General features: G+C 39.7%; 1 protein-coding gene across 1 annotated transcript in view; it reads left to right on the top strand.

Annotated features, from left to right (window-relative positions):
• The window catches only part of Bard1 (BRCA1 associated RING domain 1), a 65,057-nt gene that overhangs the window by 15,166 nt on the left and 24,966 nt on the right, over positions 1–24,925 (top strand). Inside the window, exons 4-6 of the mRNA XM_032899756.1 lie at positions 5,310–6,247; positions 13,429–13,509; positions 14,868–15,040. Coding sequence (XP_032755647.1) covers positions 5,310–6,247; positions 13,429–13,509; positions 14,868–15,040 — 1,192 coding nt within the window. The remainder of the gene's footprint in view (positions 1–5,309; positions 6,248–13,428; positions 13,510–14,867; positions 15,041–24,925) is intronic.

Raw genomic sequence — 24,925 nt, 5'->3', positions numbered from 1 at the left:
TTCATTTCTTGATGTCAGTCCAGAGAGGCTCAGGACTTTACACTGGCTGCTTTCTATAGTTGAGATAATTTCTGTACACTATAGATACTATAGTGATTTTATTTATAACAGTGCTTAATTCACTTTGGCACACTGTTAGAAGATAGAATACAGTACTCTCGCAAGGATCACTTTCTAGGCTGAATTAATTAGGTATACATTTTGAAAGAGCAAAAATCTAACACATTTTCTTTTCTAGTTAAATGGGGGTTAATGTTTTTCAAATTGTTCTTAGACTCTGTGTATTAACTATATATCCTTGCATTATGCTTTCTGCTGAGAACTAATTGGCTGTGAAAAGAAAGTAAAGTGTTTTGAATTTTCATAATTGGATGTTGGAGTTGTCTTTTCATTGACCAAATCATATTATTTTAGCATGTGCTTATAGGAGACCCTGTCTGGCAGGATGCCATGATAAATTGATACTGGCAATGTAAAATTGTTGGCTTTGTGTTTTTAAGTCTTTTGTCTTTGGATTCTGATGTAGTATTTTAACTGTCGGCTACTGGTAAAGTTGATTGAACAAAAATTAAAAAGGCAAATGTTTTTAAGTATTTTTGACACTGGTTGTATTTTTAAGAATGTAAGTCATAGTTAACCTGTGTTTACTTTGAGTTATCTGATCTTTGTGCTAGTCCCATTTTTAATGATAAAATAAGTTATACTATCATTGTGATTTATGGAATACAGGTATGTACATGTATTTTGTAAAGGACTTGCTTTAAAAAGTTTTGTGATTTTAAGTCTCAAAAATGCATTGATCTCATAACTGACTACTTGGTATTGGATAACCACTTGGGGGACACTTCTCCAGTTCCCAGCATTCTTTAGTTTCCTGTAATTCTTTATTCAGGGCTGAAGTTCATGAACTTTATTTTCCCCTTTTGTGCTAGCATGTCTGGTGATGGTTAGGATCTTGTTTAGGCAACTATGATAGATGTGTAAATATGAATATATATATTATATATATATATACACACATCATATATATGTAGATACCTTATATATGTATAACAACTCTGTGTGTGTGTCTGTTGTGTAACAAAAAAAAAGCTGTGAATATGAAAGAAAGCAGGGTGGGAGGGTAATTATCAGGGGTTGGAGGGAGGAAAGAGAAATGGGTAAATGATATAATTATCACTTTAAGAAATAAAAAAGTATAATAGAGTTGTGAAAAGATTATAAAGAAGACTATATTGAGAGCGCAGAGGCAGCTCAGCAGGGTAAGAGCTCTTACCACTCTGGCAGAGGTCTTGTATTCCATTTCCTAGTGCTTAGGTCAGGCAGTGGGCACTTCCAGCTCCTGGCTTCCGTGGGCACCTGTAGTCATGTGCAGGTAAACATAGGTATAAAATTAAATCCTAAGAAAGAAAAAGACTGCCTTGGGGAGAAAAATGTCATCAGTTTAGCTGAATACTTTTGTCCCTTAAGAGTAGTGTCTGATGGTGTGTCTTTGGTGGTTGAAAGAATTGTGTGTATGATCTAATCAGCCTGTGTACCCGCATGCAGACTCTAAGTTGACAGTGATTCCTGGTCAAGGTCCATGAGTGGTTGGCAGTGTCAGAGTTGGGAATAGGAAAGAATCAAGGAATCACTTGAATTATTTGTACAGTACAAATAATACATCTCTGAAAGTTGCTTTCTTTTGATTCTTATAGGTATGTCTGACTGTTAAGATTATTGGCTAAACACTGAAATATGGGGTCTACTTTTGAGATTGTAATAATTCTTTAACTTGCCTCTTCTCCAGTCCCTGTGGAACAGTGTGCTGAGTCACCTCAGATGCTGTAACAGAGAGTGACAAACTAGGCCGCTTAAGTCCAAGAACCTGCCTCAGTTCTGGAGGCGTGAGGTTTGAGCTTCAGGAGAGTCTTCTGGGAGATCTGGCCTGTCTTTGCTCACACTCACCTCATGTCCTCATGTTACATGAGGGACCCACACTAGTGCAGCTTCAGCTTGCAGGAGGCTGTCTAATGTAGACTTTAATTAAGATTACTTTTGGGGTACCAGGTATTAGTTATGGTTTCAGCATACGGATTTAAGAAGTAGAAGGAAATTCAGTTTCATGCATAAATAAATAGTTTGACACTTTTAATAGTGATAAAATAGGAGGAGGGTGGAGTAACCTTTGTAAGCTGATTGCCGTCCGATATGGCTCGCTAGAATAAGACTAAAAATTTACTATAGTGAATGGAGGGCGTTTGAATCATAGTATAGTTTTGAATTTTGTAGACAGAGGAAAAACTAAATTTCAAACAAGATTCAGGGTAGGAGCCCTTTTAGAATATGTTCTTACTGTTTTCCTATTTTGAACATTTTTGGGGGTGGGGGTTGTTTGGTCAATTAAGTTGTGTAAAAATCTGAAGTGTGGGCCTGGAGTTCAGATCCCAGCACCTGCGCCACAAGCCGAGCTGCTCACACCTGCGACTGCAGCTCTGCGAGGCTGGCAGCCTCCTCTACCATTTGACCTTTCGTGCATGCACAGGTGTGAGCACTTCGAACACACTCACCATTCACGCACACAGCACACGCATGCACACGCATGCATAATCCAAATGAAGAAAGTAAAACTGGCAGTGGGCCTTGTTACCTTGATGTTGTTACAGAAATGTTAGAGAAAGTTCCTGAGTGTATTTACTCAGATACCTCTTTTCCTGGTACAAGTTTTTGTTTTTTTGTTTTCTTTTTTCCTTCTATCAGTTTTCCTTCTAAAGTCTTGTCAAAGCAAGCCAGCTCTGAAGGGTGTTTGACTTTTCAGTTTTTCCTCCCTGTGGTAGCTCCCTTTGTTTCTTTATAGTAATTTAGCACATGTAATGAGGGCCTGTATTGGTTTAGTGTGAACTTCTAAAACCGAATTTAAGTGACAGAAGGTGAAATGTTTATCAGTAGAAGGAACCAGAAACTGGGAACAAGTGAGGGTTGCTCTTCCTTGTAGTAAGAAAATGACCTCAGCTTAATTAAGGTAAGGAAGGAGACTGATTCCTGAAGCCTGACTAACTCCCAGTGATGTAACTGTTAATGCTCACATGGAGAAGAATGAACCAAGTGGAGGACTAGCAGCTTTCCCAGTTCTCTCTTTAAACAAAGCGTGTAGTACATAATTTATCTTCCAAGTGAACCTTGTTACTTGCATTTACTATAAACTGTATAATTACTATAATTAAGGTGGGTAATTAGGAAGAGCTTGTCAGCTCGTGGACATGGTACATGGTATATTGGAGATGAAGCGGATTTATAGGAAAATGTGCTAAGATGAACTTCTAAACATTTCCGCATGTTTTCCTCGGTTCAGTGTACTTTAAAGAGAAGAGGTTGTCATCTTTTTCTGATGGCTATTTATGGGTAATTTTACCTTATTCTTTATAACAATCTTTTTTCTACTAATAGAGTTAAATTTAAAGTTTCGATTTTTCCCTTGAACCCACCATATTAAACAGCCCTTGCAGGTGTGGTCACATTTGTAGAACGTGTCGGTGCTGGTGACATTAAATAAAGAACCTTGATTATGCTTTCAGAGATCACAATTTGCATTTCTCTTTTCTAGTTTTGGAGAGATGCTGGTCCTTCTGAAGTGATTTCTTGGTGTTTCATATATGCCATTACTTCTTATAATAGACGAAGATGACTGTTTAGATAGCCATGCAGCTGTTGTTATTTTAAATAGATCTACATGCATTTTAACTTACAGAATAATAATTCTTCAGGTGTCAGTGTTACACAGATGGCATACAGAACACTCCCTTTAGTTTTTTTAAAATAAGGAACTAGCTAGTCAGAGTTTTCAACCTCTGTTGTGTAACTTACAATAGAGAATAATTTGGAAAGCACAATGTACATCATTATAATCCTTTGATGTAGATTAATGATAGTGAAATCACATTTTCTAATTGTTTCTCTTTTCTATGCTTATTAAATTTTGAGAAAAAAAAAAAACCTTGACAACGCAGCTCCTTAGTAACACACGTATTTCTGCTTCTTGAATTTCATAGTATTTTCTAAAATATTTAAATTCAGAGAATAAGATTTTTTTTTAATGTCATTAAGAAATTTGCTCTGCAGAGGCAGAACCAATGTTTTTTGTGAAACAAATATGATAATTTATCAAGCTTAGAAGCATTCATCCATAAAACAGTTGTCGCTGTTAATAATATGATTTATGTTCTAGTAACTGAGTTGTTTTGCTTTTCAGTTTTATCTTAGATATGCTGCATAAAATCCAGACTTTACAGTCATTGTCTGTGGTTCTCCTTGCTTAGACCAAGTGGTGTGATTCAAATCTCCAGGCAAAGGTGTTAGTACACTATAGTCCATAAAACAATCGTGTGCATATGAATTTCATAGTTTTGCACTCTTTATTTGCTCTTTTAGAAGTTAGGGGACATGCTGCTGAGGTTGAAATTTGATATGTTTTTTGAGATTTGGGGTTTTTAGTTGATTGAATGTGTTATCACTGCTTAATTTCCTTTAGTGTCCCAGCTCTACTTTTTTATTATAAACATTGAGAAATCAAGATTTGACTTGTTTTTCATTGAAAATGTCATCAGCTGCATTTAAAATAATAAATTAAAATCAAATACAACTTTTCACAGATGACTTGAGGATTAACCTTTAAGTCTTTGTAATCCTTAGGCCTTCTTAAGAAGCAATCCTTGGTAACATTTTATTTTGACCTTTCTCTAGACTCCAGATTGTATCAGAAGTGGCTTGGTTTTAAAATCTACTTATCACTGTAGAGCAAAGACCTTGTTGAATTTAGACATCTCGTCTCTTGGTGAATGGACATCTCATTCTTAGGATTTTCAAGTTTCTGTCTCAGTAACACTGTAGACCATGGATCTCTCAACAACTCCACTTCAGTGACTTTGAGGAATCTGCCCTCATTCAGTTACATAGTTCTGCTTGTAGGCAGCCTTATCTGTTTACTGTCTTCATTGTCTTCACTGTTCCCCCATGTCACCAGAAAGAAGTGGCTTCTTTAGAGTGTAGTCCAGTGCTGTTATTGTTAGGCAGGGTCATGTGGGACATTCCTGCAGGGTTAAAAACTTATTTATTTCCCATTTCCTCTTCCTTACCTAGGGTGCTTTTTACTTGGTGGCTGTGTTTATAAGATGGGAGGAGAAAGAACAGAGAAAGGAGGCAATCCTAGTGGTGGTCAAGCAGTAGAGGAATAAAGTATAACAGTCCTTAGAGAACAGAAAGTTGAATTTATCGGTAGCTCAAGGTGGAGAAATTAATCCTCATAGCATGTTTCTTTTTCTTTTTTCTATCAGATTCAAAAGATGACACATCTAGGGCAAGTTTATTTGGTGATGCAGAAAGGAAGAAGAATTCAGTAAAAATGTGGTTTAGTCCTCGAAGTAAGAAAATTAGATGTGTTGTGAATAAAGTTTCAGTACAAACCCAGCCTCAAAAGGCAAAGGATGACAAAGCCCAGGAAGCCTCAGTGTTTGAATTTGTTTCCGCAACTCCCCCTGTAGTTGTTTCTAAGAGGGCTAAAACAGCTTCAAGAACATCTGCAAAAAAGCATCCCAAGAAATCTGTAGCTAAGATCAACCGGGAGGGGAATTTCAGGCCAGAAACAAAGGATAGTAGATTTGATTCCAAAGAAAAGCTGAAGGAAGAGAAGGTTGTCTCCTTTAGCCAAACACCAGTTATGGAGAGTTCACGGGTAAATGGCGAAATAGACTTATTAGCGAGTGGCTCTGTGGTAGAATCCGAGTGTTCTGGAGGCTTTGCTGAAGTCTCTTTGCCATTGGCTGAGCATATAGTGTCTCCAGATACTGTGAGCAAGAGTGAGGAGACTCCAGAGAAGAAGGTCTGTGTAGAAGATCGTCGTTCAGTAGGGAGTGATGGAAATCTCAAAGGCTGCCACAGGCCTCCCACTTCTACTTCTAAGAAATGTGGGAGCAACGTTCCAAGCACCAGCGGAGAAATCGGTGAGCCAACATTGCTTGCAGAAAACGTAGTGTTGGTTGACTGTTCTTCACTGCCTTCAGGCCGACTTCAGGTTGATGTCACCCTCAGGAGACAGAGTAACGCATCAGATGACTCTCTTAGCCTTTCTCCAGGCACACCCCCATCTCTGCTGAACAATTCCACTCACAGACAAATGATGTCAAAGCCCTCCACAGTGAAGCTGTCTTCTGGTATTCCAGCCAGGAAAAGAAATCACAGAGGAGAGACGTTACTTCACATTGCTTCTATAAAGGTAGGCTGCTTGCTCTGCACTAAGTCTTGGGAAGAGACCAGACTTGCTGGCTCTTACTATAACAAATACGTGAGACGATTAGACTAAAAACTAAATTTCTCTCACAGAATTGGAAATTTCAGTTCATGCCCAATAGGTTCTGTTGCTTTGAACTTGTCATGCTAGATATGTGTTGTGGAACAAAGCTATGTGTGTCCCCCCATCCCCCCACTGCCCCATATATGAGAAGAAAGAGGGGTAAAGAAGGAGTGGGGATCCCATTCCCTCTTCATGGCCAGTGACTTGAAAACCTTAATGTAGAAGATGGAGGTGAGAGGCTGTGGTAATGGAACCGTGCTATTAGCTACACTCTAGGCATCCTCTGCTCTGAGCAAGTCAAGTATTTGGGGTTAACCCTGGTTATGCTTCAGTAGATTTCTGTTAAGCCTGACTTAGAAAATGTATAGTTTTGGTCATTCTTGTCATATGTATAAAGTATGTATATGCACACAAAAGCCATTGTAATGTGGTTAATGCTTCCTAGACTTACCTAGTTCATTTTGCTCCAGTCAGTTTCTATTAGTAAGGATGTAGGCTGATGGAGTTTCTATGTCTCTCCTTCTGGGAATTTTCAGACCACAAACCAAGCATTCCCTTAATTTGGTAGAGAATGCTATTCCAACTATAAGAAAAATTTACTTTCATTAGTGAGGATCTCTAGAGCCTAGTGTCTAGGCCAGCGCTTAATAAACTCTTAGAGGCAGTGCTAGGGAAAATGTTCTTGACTTTACAAACTATATAGTATGTGCCATATATTACTCTAGAGCAGAAGTAGCCACAGACAACAAGTACACCAGTTAAAATCTGACATGCAAATTCAAGTCGCTCACCCACAGACTGCAGATTATATTTCTTGTCCTAGGCATGGAAAAAAGCCAATATAGAGCAGATAGAGAAATTGTGGCATGATGGTGTCCTGGTTGGTGCCTTTTTCTTCATGGATGTGTTCATAGTTGCTTTGTGTAAGTTTTTCTCAATTGGCCATCTACTTGAAAAGTCATTCCCAAATGAAAGTCGCCTGTTTTGTTTTCTTGAACCTAAGTGTCTGCTATTGTAATTGTCATTAGTTGACTTATTCTCAATTGCTGCCCTTAAACATGCATTGATTTATCTTGTTTTTAAACCATTAATTAGCACTCGTGTTCTTTTAAAGTTTTGATGTGAGCTGGATGTACATTCCCACCTGTTTGAATTTTGTTTGCTTTTACAATGCTGGGGACACAGGGCCTTCCTCAGGCGCTCTACCAGGGAGCCGCACTTTCAGCTTCTGTGTTTGAACTTGATAGATATGATTTGGGAGGAAAAAATAGCAGTGGGTTTATCATCGTTGTTACCTTTTTAGAAATAGTTTTCACTTAATTTTTACCTTAATTTTTTCATTTATAGCAAGAATTAATTATTTGGTTATGAGGAAGCCAAACACCATATTTCTGCAGTCTTATTCTAGCTCCCTGTCTGCCTACTTAATATTTGCATGGCCTTAAAATTACAGCTCCTGTGAAATGGAGCAAGAAGCAGGGACAGGCGTGTCTTTGGTGCAGTGAATTCAGATTTGGTGACCTTCAAGGCAGCCAAACCAAGGAAGGGGAGGGCGTGGGTTTATACATGCAAGTCCAGAAGGAAGGCATCCCCAGGCTGCTGCTGTGCTTGGACTTTTCTCTGTAGCACATAGGTGGCTTTGCAGCTTCCACAGTTTATGGTGCTTGTGATGTTAATCTTGATTGTCACCCTTTTTGAAGCCTGGTCAAGTGGTTCACACCTGTAACCTCGGCTTTCAGGAAGCTGAGGCAGGAGTAGTACTGTGAATTGAAGGACAACTTGGATCATGCAGCTAGCCATAGCATAAAACAGACACTCCCCCCAATCACTGCACTCCTTGTACCAACATCTCTCAGTCACTGTTCTATTGCTATGAAGAGACAGCATGACCAAGACAGTTCTTATAACAGAATACATTTATTTGGGGACATAGTTAGAGTTTCAGAGTGTTCGTCCATAATTATCGAGGAAGGAAGCAGACAGGCTTGGGTCTAGATGAGTCGCTTGAGAGCTTTACTTTGAGATCCATAGGCATCAGAGAGAGTGAGAGAGAGGGAGGGGGGAAGAGAGACAGACAGAGAGAGAGAGAGACAGAGACAGAGACAGAGAGAAACACAGAGACAGAGAAACACAGAGACAGAGAAACACAGAGACAAAGATGGGGCCTTTTTTATTTAAACTACCACACATTTTACTCCCTGGTCCACTTGTAGTCACATCAAAATGTAAAGTCAGCACCGTTTAAAAGTCCAGACTCAAGTCAATCTCTGAACTGTAATGAATTGTAGTGTTCTCTGTTTAATGGTACAGAATATTTATTACCATTTCAAGGGGGAGGGGAGGGGACACAGTGGAGAAATACTGGACCAAAGCAGCACTGAAGCCCGCAGGCCAGACTCCTACACTCTGGCTCTCCATGTCCAATGTCAAGGCACTCTTCAGGTCTCTAACTCAGTTCAGTTTTGTTGACTGCAACACACTTCCTTGTCTTGGACTGGCTCCATACCCAGTCTGCAGCTCTCCTCACTCACCAGATATCACCACACCTTCCTGGGGTCTCCAATTCATTGCAGGCTGCAAGGTCTGCCACATGCCTAGCATGACAGGCTCTCCTTAGTGGAGGAAGAAGATTCCACACCTCTTTGACCCTGAACCAGAACCTTGTGACCAAACCTGTCAAGTTCTGCCACTTGAAATGCAACCCTCTTAATAATGTCTTACATTTGCATAAGCTTTGTCTTGATAATTTCTAGGCTGAGGGAATCCCTCAGGTTTGTTCTTCCCTAGGTTTCAGGGTTAAGGTGGATGGTGTCTTATGCTGAGGTCACCACTCCCTTTATTCTGTATAGCATAAAGTTCTTTAACACTTCAACACTGTTGGGTACCAGACTTGGCCCCAGGATCATTTCCTGGAGCTCCTTTCTCCTCAGACTATGTTTTAGACTTGTCTTTGCATCACTTGCTCCTTAACAGTGATCACTAATATCCACACAGGAGCCAATACAAGGCTACCCTGAAATCTCTGCCTTTGCCGTTAATCCAGAACTCTTTTTTAGCTCCTTGCAAGTTTTTAGGACAGGAGCAGAAAGCAGCCATATTCTTTGCCAGTGTATCACAACAATGTGCCCAGCCAATATTAGTCTTCCCTTCTGAAATCTTTTAAGCTGGGCCCCTACATTTTACATCACCCTCGGCGCTGTCATCTATGTTCCTGCTGAGATGGTCTATTAAGCATTGCTTAAAGCATTCAACCGATTTTCTAGTCCAAAGTGTTCCATATTCCTTCAAACACCAACATGGTCGGGTCTGTCACAGCCTTCTGTTTTAGAGGCACCTACGGTATTACTAAAGCAGACCTCTGTGTGTCTCTGAGGCAGATGATAAGGCCTCTGACCTAAGGAATGGTCAGTCCACTGGCTAATTCAGTCTTTAGAGGGAGCGGGGCATTGATGTGTATCCCTACAGGCATGTCTTACAGTAGCCTTTTTTTCTGATCTAAGGAATGGTCAGTCCACTGGCTAATTCAGTCTTTAGAGGGAGCGGGGCATTGACGTGTATCCCTACAGGCATATCTTACACTAGCCTTTTTTTTCCTCCTGTAATTTCTGCTCCTCTCTGCCTCCTAATTGCTGTGAAATGAATTGCTCTATGCTACCTCTGAACCACAATACACCAAAGCCCAGTAAAAAAAGCCCATTTGGTCACAGTGTTGCAGAAGTAAGCAACACAGAAGTGATTGATTGCCCTCAAGAAGTATGTTTTCTGAGGTGTAGTCCTGTGTCCCTTGATGTTATGCAGACATAGTAGATGTCAACGCTTGAAGGCAAGGTGCTGAGCATCTCACGAGTTCTAATCTCAGTAGACGTCACTGGGAGGCTCTGCTTCAGACTGTGACTTTGACACTCATAATTCCAGTCAGTTCTGTTACATTGTATGTGAAGTCATGGTAGTTTGTTTCCTTCATGCTAGCAGTCATGAGAAAGTAAAAGAGCAAACTGGGATCTGTGGTATGTTCCAGATTTGATTTCTAGAGCATCACATGGAGCCAGCATCTAACTCTGTCAGTTGGCCCCCACCTCTGCCATTGTAATACTAGCAACTTTTTGTAGCATTGAGTTGCCAGGATTATTTATTTATGAAATTACTTTCTTCTGTAAATTCTAAGAAGCCGGAGAACTGTTTACCATATTGCAGAACTCCATTCGTAAAGGTCATTTTGTTTTCTCTTTTAAAAATGACATCTGTCTTAGTTAGGGTTTCATTGCTGTGAAAAAACATTATGACCACAAACTCTTACAAAGGAAAACATTTACTAGGGGCTGGCTTACAGTTTCAGAGCTTCAGGGCATTGTCATTATGGCGGGAAGCATGGCAGTATGCAGGCAGACACAGTGCTGGAGAAGGACCTGAGAGCTCTACATCTTGATCCACAGGCAGTGGGAGACCTGTGTCATTCTGAGCATGGCTCGAGCATAGGAGACCTCAAAGCCTGCCCCACAGTGATACACTCCATCCAACAAGGTCACTGCTGGTAGTCCACTCCCTATGGGCCAAGCATTCAAGCATGCGAGTCTATGGGGCTGTAACTATTCAAACCCACAACATCTAATGGCTGAATGGGATAAAGTTTTAACTCTCTGGTCAGCTGGTTTTAATGGAAAGCTTAGCTATGATGTTTAAGTAAATTTTATTATACTTAATTGTAATGTCCTGTTGTTTTTTTAACGAAGTTTATTTTTAGTGGTTTTTTAAAGAGCCAGTATTCTAATAGAGGAAATGTTTGTATGCTTTTAGAAACTTACTGTATGTTGCTGGAATATGCACATATTCACAGTATGTGTGACCATATGAAGAATCTTCCTTTTTACTCCAAAGTTGCAGATATACAAATTCACTTGGGCACACACGTCTTTATTTTGGGGGCTTTAAAGCATTACTTGAAATAACCAAAAGCATTTAAAATTTCTTATAAGTCTTCATAAATACTTTCTTCAGATGATTTTTTTCTCAGGGGTTTAAGGAAATCTCAATTATTCTTTTAAGTTATAAGGAATGAGAGAGTACTTCTACTAAAAAAATAATTCTTTAAGAGAAAAAAGTAATTTAAAGCAACGAGAAGCAGAAGTTAATTTATTTCCTGGAAACTTTATATCGGTGCAAACTCACCCAGTTACTGTGGACACCTCCTAATTAGCATAATTTTATTTATGTGCATGACATTACATTTACATGAAGTAGAAAGATGAAAATAAGACCGACTTTTTAGTATTGGGGGAAGAAAGCAGCTTGGGTCTACAAAGCTAGCAGTTTGCTAATCAGCTGTATGTTTTAGGGGTAGACTATTAATAGAGCCCTACCTTTGATGATACTCAGAAGTGACATGAAAGTAAAGCAGGGAGGAGCCTAGGAAACAGTTGGTCTGTTCATGCCTCTAACGCTGCCATGCGGTTGGGTTCTGTTGGACATTCCTGTGTGACATCTGCTGTGTTTTGTATGTGTGTGTGTGTGTGTGTGTGTGTGTGTGTGTGTGTGTGTGTGTGTCTGTGTGTGTGTGTGTCTGTGTGTGTATCTGTGTGTGTGTGTGTGTGTGTGTGTGTGTGTGTGTGTGTGTGTTTATTACACCTAAAGAGCTGGTTTTGTTTTGCTTGCCATTGCTGATAACAATTTTAGGAGAGTTTTACAAACTTCATCCCACTGTATAAATGCAATTTCTTTCCCTAATGCTTTCAGTTGTTTTAAAAGGAGGTGATATTTTTTATAGCTAAAGATTTTTTTTTTTTAAGGCTTTGAGGGTTGACCAATACTTTAGTACGTAGATGCCCGATCCTTCCACCCTCATTGATGGGGCATGTGTGTGATACAGAGCCTGTTTGTGGTTTGGAAATTCTGTTTGTGGGGAAGGGAATAGAAACTAGGGTTGGGGTGTTGGAAGGTGGTGGATGGGCATGCTTTAGTAGCATGCACAGAATTTGGAGAAGAGAGATTATGCAAGCCTAATTCTTAGCTTTAACTTCTTTGCCAAGGCTCACTGTGTTAAATGCTAGCAACAGAGGAAATCTTACTGACCAAACCGTTTTACATCTTCCTTCAATTCACTCATCTATATTAGGATTTACTTAAATTAAGACACAGAAGACACAGAAGGCTAGAATCGGAAGGAGACTTACTTTTCATGTCATTTAATAATTGAAAGTACCTTAACCTGAAGGGGGAGTGAATATTGTCTCTGGTCCTTTTTGTTGTCTTAACTCACTTATTTTCCATATCTTGTTCATCTCCTTTGAAAGCAGGCTCTGATACTACAATAAAGTGACTGCTGTTATTATTTTTCTTTCTTCCTTCTGCCCTCCCTGTGTCTGAGCCACTGTTGAAAAGTTACCACAAGAGTCTCTAGAGAAAGATGGAAGTCTATTCAGCTAGTGAGAAGGACTTGCAAAGAATTCCATGGATTTGATGGAAACTGTATTTCCTACCATTCAGATAGCTGATAATGGGTAATGGTTTTAGTTTCAACTCAGAGGATAAAAATTAAACGCTGAATTTTGAGTGTTGTTTGGCTGTTTTTCTCAATCCCTTTCCCGGCGTTTTAAACAGCACCTGCTTCTGCTGTGAAGATATCTTTGGTGCAAATCAAGTGAATATAAACTAAATTAGTGACTTAGGGTAAATAGAGTAACCACCAATAGAACAGTAAGTACTTTTGGGCAGTTTTAGCATTGGTTTCATTGGCTAACCTATTGACTATAAACGGCTTTGTTTATTTTAATGCTCAGAAATTATTTTGGTGTATATTCAAAATGGCATTTTTGCAAATGAAATGATGACTCGAAGTTTAGAATAGGCTTTAGCTTCATTTTGTATCTTGAATCGCATTTCTAATATGGACTGCTAGAAATATTCAAGTATAAACCAGATGACTTGTTATCTCAGGACTTTAGAGGCATTAATCTTTCTTGGCTTATGAGCAGTGGTCAGCGTGTAAAGATTTTTTGGATTTGAAGAAAACAGAATCTTTATAATAGAGCCCCAGTAGCCTCATTTCATTCATGATACATTTTAATATCCTTTAATTTTTTTGTTTGTTTTTTTTGTTATTCTACCAGGGTGATATATCTTCTGTTGAATACCTCTTGCAAAATGGAAACGACCCAAATGTTAAGGACCATGCTGGATGGACACCGTTGGTAGTTTTCCTTTGTATATCTTTGCAGTGTTGTGGATCTCTGTTTCCTTCATTCTTTTTTATGCTTATGGTTCTAGTTTATGGTTTGTGGTTGTTCATATATCATGCTCTGCCATCTACTACATTCTTTTTAGTCTGAAGAATTTATGCTTTGACCAAGTATGAAAAGAAAGTTATTTTTCATGTAGCTTTTCAGTTGTGACAGGAAAGTAATTGGCTACCTTTTGAGTACTTTTAGATATAGGAGTCCAGTCTCACTGCATCATTGGAAGTCAGCTCATGCATGGAGTAGCAGCTACAGTGGACATGGGGCTGTGCTGGGCAGCATTGCGTGCCACTGGAACCTGATAGATTTTGGTTTCCTGTGTGAGCGTCGTAGAAGGATAGGATGTGATGATTGGGAGTACTTGGATCTTGCCTTATTCTATCCGTTTGCAGAAGCAGAAGTAGAAGGCTTTGTCCTAAACATTTAAAAATGTCTGTTCCTTACTGCTAGCATCAATTCCAATTTGAGGAATGGTCTGGAAAAAGACTGGAGAACATATTTGGAAACAGTTTTCAGCATGTGTTAATGAAGACCATAAGCGCTGCATTAGAATGCTGCCCAGGAGTGTGCACAAAGGAAGCCTTTATTTGTAGACTAGAATTTCAGCATAGAAATGAGACCTATTAGGCCAGGTGCTAAATGGCTTAAAGATATAATATATAAATATGTTAAAATAAATATGTAGTATATAAAATGACTTTTTGTCAACTTCTTAAGCCGAGAGGGCTTAATCTGGATTCAGTTCATTGTGTTCCACAGGCTAGCTAGCACGGTAAAGGAATGTTAATTGCCACATTTAATTGTGATACTTCTCTTGACACTGACTCCAGATTCCCAGTAGTGTCTATTAGCAAAGAGATTTACATGTCTTTAAATCTTCCTAGGATGTCATTCTGCTAGGTGATTTTGTGTAAACGTTGATATATGGACCGAAGCCCTGAATTCTCTTGGGCCTTGGAGAGTTCCCAATCTCTCTTTGATCTGGATGTTACACATTAAGATTCTTTTCTTGTGTTGTAATGCTACTGTAGAAGAACATAGGAGCTGTAGTTGCTCTGAAGCACAGTTTTCCAAGAAAAATCATAAAAATCCAAGGCTTGTCCTTTCCCACGAACTGAATGGGTTTTCGCCACTGCAATTTTACCACGAAAATTAGGATAAGTGGCTTTGACTCTGTCAACAACCAGACGATAGTGATACAAGAGTAAGTTTACTGACTTGAGGTTCCCACTCATTTCTCTCGAGTGTATGTATTAATGCACTGTTTTCCCATCTTCTTCCCACTCCCCCATTTGGAACTTTGTTTGGATTAGCATGAAGCCTGCAGTCATGGGCACCTGAAGATAGTGGAACTGCTGCTCCAGCACAATGCCTTGGTGAACACCACCGGCTATCACAATGACTCGCCACTGCACGATGCCGCCAAGAATGGCCACATCGATATAGTCAAGGTGTTACTGTCCCACGGAGCTTCCAGGAACGCCGTGTAAGTATCCAGCTGTCGATGGATCTGTGATCTTGAGTGAAGGTTTGTGCCAGAGCAATAACTGCCCACGGTGCCATTTTGGTCTCTTGTCTTCCACAGCCAGAGTCAGATGTGCTGATCAGGGGGTGTTAGAGTCCACACTCACACTCTCTTCCTCAAAACTCACCCATTTCAGGGAGATTTACTCTCTCAGAAACAAGTTCAAACACATTTACAGACCTTGGTTTCATAGACAAATTCACTTAGTGGTTATATTTTGTAGGTTGAGTCATATGTAATGAAAATTAGATATTTAATTTTTGATACTTAATACCAATTTGATATTTAATTTTTTTATGGTACTTAATACTTTAGACTCATTTTAAAAATTGTTATCCCTTTCTGCATATTAGTCCAACAAAAGTTGAAGTGTATAAGAATTCAGATATTGGGTGTGCAGTTGAATTATCTCCCAGATTTTTCACATTATTCAAATGAGGCTCTGAGCAAACTGTTCTGCAGTGTCAGGGCAGGAGGAGCATTAGCGAGTGCTGGTGGCTGCAGCTTCAGATTGCTGTTGTCAAGAGCACCGCCAGCAAGTGCTGTATGCAGAGTTTATATCTTTAATCTGTAGCTTGGCTCCTGTCTCCCTATATGTTATTTTACTCTTTTCAGTTAATTAGGCAGTTGGAATGAAATTGCAAGGATTGCCTCTTTGTGCCCTCATTGCTTTTGTAGGCTTCAAAAGAGCACAATGAAAGCCTTACCCTTGGTAGAGAGATAAGAAAGAACCACAACATGCAGATCCTCTGACTTGTGATTTTAAGAGGTAGCCACTTAACACAATTGAAAAACAATTTACTAATGAAAAATGTAACACACCCTAGTACTTTTAGCTTCGGCAAGCTTATCGGCCTCTTAACTTCCCAGCACAAGTTATAAGGTAGTTGGGTCAAACTCTAGGGAAGATGTGTGTGTGTGTGTGTGTATTCCTACCTAAGTGTGTGTGGGGGTGGGAGGGTGTACATGGTTTTTCTGTCTCTGTATATGTATACAGGAATCTCATAGAGGTAAAACATAACTGTGTGCAGGCCTTATAGATTTGACCCTCCTGGGGGTGTAGTAAGTCATTTGATAAAGCTACTGGTTGCTTGGGTCAGGTGAAACAGAGTAGTTTCTGTCCTAGGTTCTTAAATCAGCCGTGACTACTTTAATGAATGGAGCACTGGTCATGTTAGGGAACCCAGCTTTTATTTGTGACTCCATTATTGACTTTATAGCCGCAGGCAGGTTAATTTCTGTGCTTTGGTGTCCTCACCTATAAAACATGGTGCTGCCTGCTGCTTTTCTATTTCTTCAGAGCACAGTGAGGATTAATGAGCCAAAACACAGAGCCTGTCTTGTGGTTTGTTCACCATGATTCTTCACTGCACAGTGAGGATCCGTTAATATCCAAGGAGTGGGCACGAGGCGGGGATGGAGTCTGCCTTCATTGGTTCTTTCTCCGAGATCAGGTGCCATTTTGTCATGAGTGACCTGACCTAGCAAAGTGACACAATTAGGTGTAGTTAAGCACTGTCTAGTAGACCTTTCCACATTAAAGGAAATGTTTGTGTCACTGTCTGGCATTCAGAGGCCGGTAGCTAGCTATGTCTGGGAAGCACTTGGAAATCACTACTCAGAAACAAAGTCTTTAAAGGTACTTAAACTTTTTACTAGTTTAAATAGCCGCATGTGTCTGGTGGCTCTGGTGTTGGTCAGGTGGTTGGTACAGATAGGGCAGTTGGGGAGGAGGATTTGTTTGACAAGAGAAATTAAGGTTGATGGTGAAAAAGGATAATAGGATAGATGAAAGGGTCAGTTTAATATGTTGTGATTGCTGTCAGTAAACATTTATTCTTTCTTTTGTAGACTCTTGGTTATTATAAACTACTCTCCTTTTGTACTACTCGTTCACTGTGTATGAGCTGTTCACTTAATTATCAGTGTTCTGTTGGTTTCCCTTTCAAATTCTTTTTCTTTAATTCATCTCCCATCCTGGATGAGTGTATGTTGAATTAAACTTGATAGTCATGTAAAACACTATACAAATCTGACCAAGTGACCAAATATTTAATTAATCAATTTATTTTTATTTTCGAGACAGGGTTTCTCTTTGTGGCCCTGGCTGTTCTGGAACTTACTCTGTAGACTAAGCTGGCCTTGAGCTCAAAGATTCACCTGCCTCTGCCTCTTGAGTGCTGGGAGTAAAGGGGTGCGCACCACCGCCCAGCTCCCTTTCTTAACTTTTATGTCCTTAAAACAAAGGCCATCCTGCCTCTTGCCCTTTGCACACACTTTCATTTTGTGTGGCATGTTCATCTAGTTAGCCAGTAGCTTATCCTTTGATATTATTTAGATTTAATTTCATTCTTATTCTCTTTGTCTTTCAGATGTCTGTATATGGTGCCCTTTTGTCAGTAAGGTTTAGGTTACAGTCTATTTCTCTTTGTCTTCTCATTCGGTTTTCTGCTTTATGGACCAGGTAGAGACCATTGCTATCCCAGTCTCTAGCAATTACCCAACGTAATCAGTACGCATGTTTATGTGTAGCGAGAATCAGTGTGCAGTGCACAGAGAAATGCCTCTTCATCTGTCAGTAAAAATTGGAATGAGATTAAAATTTTGCCACATTTTAAAACTATCCTTTTAGGATTTTGATTGAAAATTAGTAGTATCACATTGCAGTGAGTTGCCATAGTTTCTCTCTTACTTGGCATTCTCCCCATTTCTTTAAGCATTCTGCTGTGGGTCTCTTAGGAAGTTTTTAATGTTTTACATGTGTGTATGGACAGATGTGCCTAAGTACCAAGGCTGTTTAGGTATTTGATTTGCTGGATCTACTAATGAATTCTCCCTTTCTTCTCCCTCTCCTTCCCTCCCTCCCCCCATCTCTCTCTCCCCCTCCCTCTCCTTTTTCCCATCTCTCTCTCTCTCCTCCCTCCCTTCCCCCCTTCTTCCCTCCCTCTCCCCTTCCTTTCTACCTTCCTCTCCTTTGTCTGAGTGTGGTTACTCTTCTGTATACCCTCCGTTACTTCCCTTCCTTAGTGTCCCCAAGTTTATCCAGGACCAATGGCTGTCTGTGTGAGTGGGTTTAGGATTGTTCTTTAGCGTCTGGTTGGCTCACAGTGGGTGTTCGACTGCATATGATGCTTTCCTCTTCCCAGAAGTGTTAACTGCCTGCAGTTCAGCATAGGTTGTGGGGGTGGCTGTGTGAGCCCCTTCCCCACCATAGCTGACTTTTGGGCTGGCCCAACTGTGTATGTTCAGAGCTAGTACATGTTTGCCACGGCCAGGCTATGCTTAGAAGATAGCATTTTTGTAGCTCCTGTCCCTGTCTTCAGGGTACATCTTCTTGCCACTCATTCTGTGCCAGCCTTAAGAAAAGGGGATAAATGTCTGGGGCACTCAGCTGTCCTTTATTCTCAGTATCTTGTGTGGCCAGGACTCTATTATCTTCTTTTTTCTTAAAAACAAAACTGTATTTCATGTTATTAAATGATTTTCATCTTTATGAGATGATTGCATACTTTGTTGTTTTCATGACACTTTTATTCATTTCAAAACATACATGTGTTCTGGGATACACTTGATTGATGCTCTAATATATCTTTTTTGATTCTTTTGAAGCAAAGTCTTGCTTATTGTCCAGTCTAGTCTGTTGAACTCTTTTGCTCAAATCATTTCCTGCTTCAGCCTTAGTAACTGAGAGTAACTGCTGAGTCAGCGACTAATCAGCATAATTAGTGAGCATTTATGGAAGGTCAGATGTGGAAGAAAGGATAGAGCATTTTCTAGTGCAAGGCAAATGAGTCGATAGACACTGTATTGAATGTGGATGAAGGGAATCTCGAAATGGTCTAAGGCAAGGCATGCTAGGGATTAATGGCACCCAGTGTAAATGTTGTGTATCATTGATATTCTTATTGATTATCATCAGTAGAGTCTTCCTAATCCTATTTTTTCTCATGCAAGCTATGCTCTTCAACTGAATGTTTCAGAGTTTTGACCCGGAGTCTTTATAATTACAGGAGGACTGACTGGATGGTAAGGCAGTAACATACCGGCCTACTTTAGAGTTCACATTGTGTTTTGAGTTAGCTTCGTTTTCTTGTATCTCATTGTTGAGGTCACATTTCGCTGGAGTCTTTACAGTATGTTGAACTTGTACTCTGCAAACTTCATAATATTTTACATTTGTTCTGATTTTCATTTATCCCTGTATTTAATTGTAGGTAATTTATCTTCTGTGAACTAAGAATCCATTGTCCAAGAGGAAAATTAATTTTATTTTAATCTTGGCTAACGACCAAGAATATATATGTACTCGTTATCTAGTAAGTCTTGTACTGATGGTTGTCCAAGCCGCATCAGCTGCTTGCCTTTACGACCCCATGCAAACATACAACTGGAATTTATGCTGACACCTTAGAACTGTTTGAAGAATTCACACGCTATCCCTCCTTTCCAAATATGGACCTGGTGATTGGTTTCCCGTTAAGAACTTTCCCTTGGATGGACATTGAATTCTCAAGTAGAAAAATATTACATGGACTATTGGACCTATTAATTATCTTCCTGCCCTAGTAAATTTTTTTAAAAAATGGATCATTTACAGCAAAGATAACTGTTCTGTAGCATTAAGAAAGCATGTTGCTTTTTTGAAAGATTGCTTTTGCCTGCTCAGAGCAAGCAAACTGCTGTGAAAAATTAAGCCTTTATGATTGCAGTTTTATACTTGTTCATAAAGGGTTCTTTCTCCTCATCACTTCTCTTGACATTCTGCCGTGTCTTGTAGGTTTAGTTCGACTAATAATGCCTAGTTTATGTTTTTGAGTGTTGGGTGATCCACACATGTACACGGAAGTTTTTGTTTCGTATCTCTCCTTACTTCATCCTGTTGCTACAACTGATTCAGCTACAGCTGTAGGTAGGTCATTCCTATGTAGGAATGGACATTAAAGGGGTTTATTGTTGTCTGAACACTGACTTCTGGGTAGAGCTGAAACGTTAAACACCTCAGCTTAACCCTTCAGTAAGTGAAATGTATCGTCTTAATGCATCAGTCTTGGTGATATGAAAGAATCCTGGCTTAAAAAAACATTTTCAGTCCTTGTCTCATACTCCGTATGTCTAGATTGTACCATATAGGGAAATGAAGATTTCCTATTTTAATATTTAAAGAAATCATGCTTCAATGTATTTTCCGTTATTAAGCCTCCAAACTATTATTTCAAACATGTGTGAAATGTATCATCAAATGGGGGAAATTATAATATGATTTGCACTCCAGGCATAACCTACCAGGTTTTCTTATTTGTATTTTCTGTCTGTCTCCCAAGGGTGCAAATCTAGCAGTATTAGCAGTCACTGAGCTGGTACTATTTGCTAGGCACTGTCTTTTGGACTTTTGATATATTAGTTTTGGGTATAAATTTAATATATTAATTCATTTGATCTTCCTAGTAGTCATAGAAAGTAAGTACTAACAGATGCCCCCCCAACACACACACACCCTCTACTGACAGGAAACAGGCACAAGAGATTAAAGTAGTTCACGTGAAAGGCCACACAGCTGATGGTAGCACTGGAACTTGACCCAGGCAGTGTTCCTCTGGAACCTGGCTCTCAGCTCTTGCATTACCGCGCCGCCCCTCCTCCTGAGGCCTGTGTAGAGAGCTGTTCAGGGTCTTGCTGCTGCAGGAGAAACATCCACCTTTCACACTATTCCTTTGTTCTTTCAAGACCAGGGACAGACAGCTCCTGTTTCCCCAAAGCCTCATTTCCTGAGGCACACGTGTGTTGAGCCTCTCCCAGCTCCTTCATGCTTTCCTCTCTTCCCTCCTTTTCAGTATTGAGGATTCCCTAGACTATCCCACAGAACCTTCTCATCTCTCTGTGCTTGGAGGACTCTTATTCTGCCTCTGTATCCTTTTCTAGGTCTGGAAAGTTTCACGAGGCTTCAAAGTTCTTCTAGTGTGCTTCTCCCATTGAGTTCTGTCAAGACAGAAACTGCTTTGGTGTAATTGGTTCCATAGCATCTAAAAGAGAAGGAGAACCCACCTCGTTGAATGAATGAATATTTTCAAACTGATTGCATAGCAGTGGTTAACACATTCTCAATGTGTGTAAACTACACAGGCGACTATTGATTCTGTCACATGTCCATCATATAGACACACATGTATTGTTAATTTTTATACAGTCTATTAGTGTGCTTCAGGAGGACTGGGTTTCTAGGTTTTTTTTGTTTTTTGTTTTTTTTCCTGCTAGCTGTTAGATAATAAAATCCTGTTGCTTAGGAAACACTCATCTTCTGTGAGGGGTTGAACGTGTAAAATCCTTAACTTTGTCTATAAAAATTTTAGATGGAATGTAGTCTCTAAAATGTGGTTTAAATCAGGGAGCCAGCTTGACAGCTCAAACCTTTAATCCCGGCACTCAGGAAGCAGAGACAGGTAGATCGCCAAGAGTTCAAGGCCAGCTGAGGCTGCATAGTCAGACTTTGTCTCAAAACACCAAAACCAACCAAACACAAGTACTAGAAATGGGCTGATCAAATGGCTAATGGCATTGGGTAACGACACTTGTCTCCATGCCTGATTGATGTGAGATCTCTCCCTGGTACCCAGGGGTCCTATAGGAAGGGAGAGCTCAACTACTGCCCACATCTTCTGGTCTTCACAGCACTCACTCACACTTGAACAAGTAAAATCACAGGGCAAGGAGTAGGGACAGGTATATATGAGAGGGAATTCAGTAGGACAACCTGCTAATATACTGTGCTATAAATCAGTAGAGGAAATTAATAAAAGGATAGGGTTTTGGTCAGTGATCATATATGCTTCAGTAACCAGGTCGACGGCATTATTAGATGAATTCCTAATGCATGAAGAATATTATTTATCTGTAATCATTTGGATTTTATAGAATTTTGAGAGATTTTCCTTATTTCCTTGATAGAAAGCATTAAATGATTACACGTGATACATATGGAAGTTATTCATATATTGTCAAGAGCTACGTGTAATTTTATAAACCCGTATCCTGAAAATATCTTAGTTATTGTTGGTATGCACCGACCCCCACACCCTTGCTTTTACAGTTTCCCAGTTGTAGTGTCTCCTTCTCTAAGGTTCAGTGCCTATGTCTGATACTTGTAGCAGTTCCTTCTACTGTGTTGAACCATCTCATGCACTCATGGAGTGAGGTTTCAGCTCCTTAGACGTAGAAGGCTGCCTTCCATCTGGTGCATACAGCTAGCTCTGCAGCCATCTTGCTGTTCCTCATCCGGCTCTTCATTCATCTACCACAGGCCAGTTTCCAGTCTTGGCCCAAGGCCGTTTCATTTGCCAGGGTATATTCTTACCTGTGTTTCACCCCATTACTATGCTTTGACAGATACACGATCAGTTTCATGCTCATCTATTGAGTTAGTATTTTCTCAGTTGCTGATGGAGTAGGAAAAGTTCTAGACACCGTCTTCTTTCTTCTGGATATTGATGTGAGTGTTAAGGCTAATGCTTCATGCCAGAAAATAGAGAACATTGCATTTATATTTAGATAGGAATCATTGTGCAATCTCTTTGTAGTCCTTTTTAATAAAATAATAAATCACGTCTATTTTGAGTTAATGTAATCATAAAAAAACCTTAAATATACAATGACTGAGAATAACTAATTTGCCTCTCTTCTAATTAGCAGTCACAGTGTTAGTGACTGACTGTGCAATAGCATATTACCTTTTCTTTGGATATTTTACACAAAGGGAATGAACAGTATGAATTTTAAATTAGTTTTTCACACTATACCTGTTACCCAAGTGTTAATCCATTCAAATATTATGGAAAGAAAGCACATTTTTTTGTGTGTCCACATAATAAAAGTAGAATATACCTCATCTTTGCTTGATGTGTTTAAGTTTCTACTTGTAAACTTCTGTGTGTTTCCATATTTCTGTAGTTGACAGCCAAAGACAAAATTATGACAGTGTTGTAGGCCTTGCCTTCTATGAAGTAGGACAAGGTTTAAACTTTCTCGGAACTTGTGGTATCTGAACATGTGATTCTGTAATCTGTATGTAATAAATAACTATCTTATAAAAATCCCTCTGTCTGTCTGTCTATCTATCTATCTATCTATCTAATCACAGGGAAGTTTTATTTCTGGTTGTGTAATAAGATTGCTAATGCTAATGTTGTCAGTGAGTATTAAAGTTCATGTGATTAAGCTTTTCTTTGAGGTCTGAAATCTACTTATTAGAAAGTCCTTGTGTGCTTGGTGTATGTGCATGTGTGTGTGTGTGTGTGTGTGTGTGTGTGTGTGTGTGTATTACTTTGACTTACTTTGACTTTGTTTACCCACGTTTGCAGTTTGTAGTTTAAGAAATAGAATCTTGATCCTTCAAACTAGGCTTCTTTTTTGTGATAGTGCTTTATAGCATATGTCTGTGAGTCAGCATGTGAGCATGATAGAGTATGAAATTGGGACATCTGCAGTAGGGACATCTCCTTTTGAATCGCTGTGACATTGCCTGCTATAACTGTAAACCGTGGCTTGTGCCACATTGCTGTAAATCAGGAACCTAAAGGGCAGTTGCCTTTTACCTTGGCTGGAGAAGAACTGTTGCTAGGGCAAGGTCCATGGTGTGGACCTGGGCAGAAAGGGGAACCTGAGAATGCAGACTCCTCACTGTTATTCAGCACTGCCGAAAGCTGACAGCACCTGAGCCCGGTGGCCATGAATCTCTGTCATGAGAGGTTTGCTGTGACTCATTTCTTGTTTTACTCTATTAGCTCTTTATCCCCAAGATGCCATTATAATAATAGCTTTCCCCAGGTCACTAACTGAGAGGCTTGCTTCCTTAGTGCGTACTTGTGTGACTGGTCCAATATGGTTGACACTTTTCCTTCTCCTCCTTCCTATGGTGTTTTGTTCAGTCTTTTCCCTCTGGAGACATTTTTCTAGACACTCAATTCAGTTTATAAAATCAGTTTATATTTGCACGAGAGAGCATCTGAGTCATGATCATTAATGAGTAGGAAGTAAAGATAGGGATACACAGAATACAGAATTCTGGAAAATGTGCATGTAAGTTCTATCCAGTTAAAGATACTTCCTTCCTTGATCGGTATCAAATGTAAAATTTCCATTTTAATGAAAGTTAATTTTTTTCACATAAACTGTTTTTATGGGATATGCTTAATCATATTTCCCCTACCCCAACTCTTCCTAGATTCTACCCACCTCCCTATCCACTCAATTTCATTTCATTGATTCTTTTTATTTGTTATGTTTCTATTTCCCCACTTTTGGACTGAATTTGGTTTTTTTCTTTGCCCTATACTCTTAAGGGCGTTAATTTCTTGTAGAGCTTTCCAGGTGTTCACTGAGTTTCTTATACAAGGTCTCTTCAAGTTTTTGATGTAGGCACTCAGTGCTGTGAGCTTGCCTCTTCGAACTGCTATCACTGTGCCCACTGGTGTGCCTGTGCCCACTGGTGTGTCTGTGCCCACTGGTGTGTCACTGCTCACTGGTGTGTCACTGTGCCCACTGGTGTGTTACTGCTCACTGGTGTGCCCGTGCCCACTGGTGTGCCTGTGCTGTGATATTGTTTTCATTCCATTATAGAAAGTTTTACATTTCTTATGCTTGTCTTGCCCCATGTTTTTCACTCAGTAGTGAGTTGTTAAGCTTCTGTGAGTTTGTCTGCCTTTCTGTGGTTTCTAGTGTTGGTATCTAGGTTTAACCCATGGTAATCAGATAGACTACAGGGTGTGAATTTCAGTTTTTTAAAAAAAAATCTGTTGAGATTTGCTTTGCGCCCTAATCTGAGGTCAGGTTTGGAGAAAGTTCCATGGGCTGCTG

This window comes from Rattus rattus, chromosome 4, assembly GCF_011064425.1.
Source record: "Rattus rattus isolate New Zealand chromosome 4, Rrattus_CSIRO_v1, whole genome shotgun sequence".
NCBI classification, from domain to species: Eukaryota; Metazoa; Chordata; class Mammalia; order Rodentia; family Muridae; genus Rattus; species Rattus rattus.
Note: the sequence above shows the minus strand (reverse complement) of the source record. Positions and strands in the feature narration are given on the sequence as shown.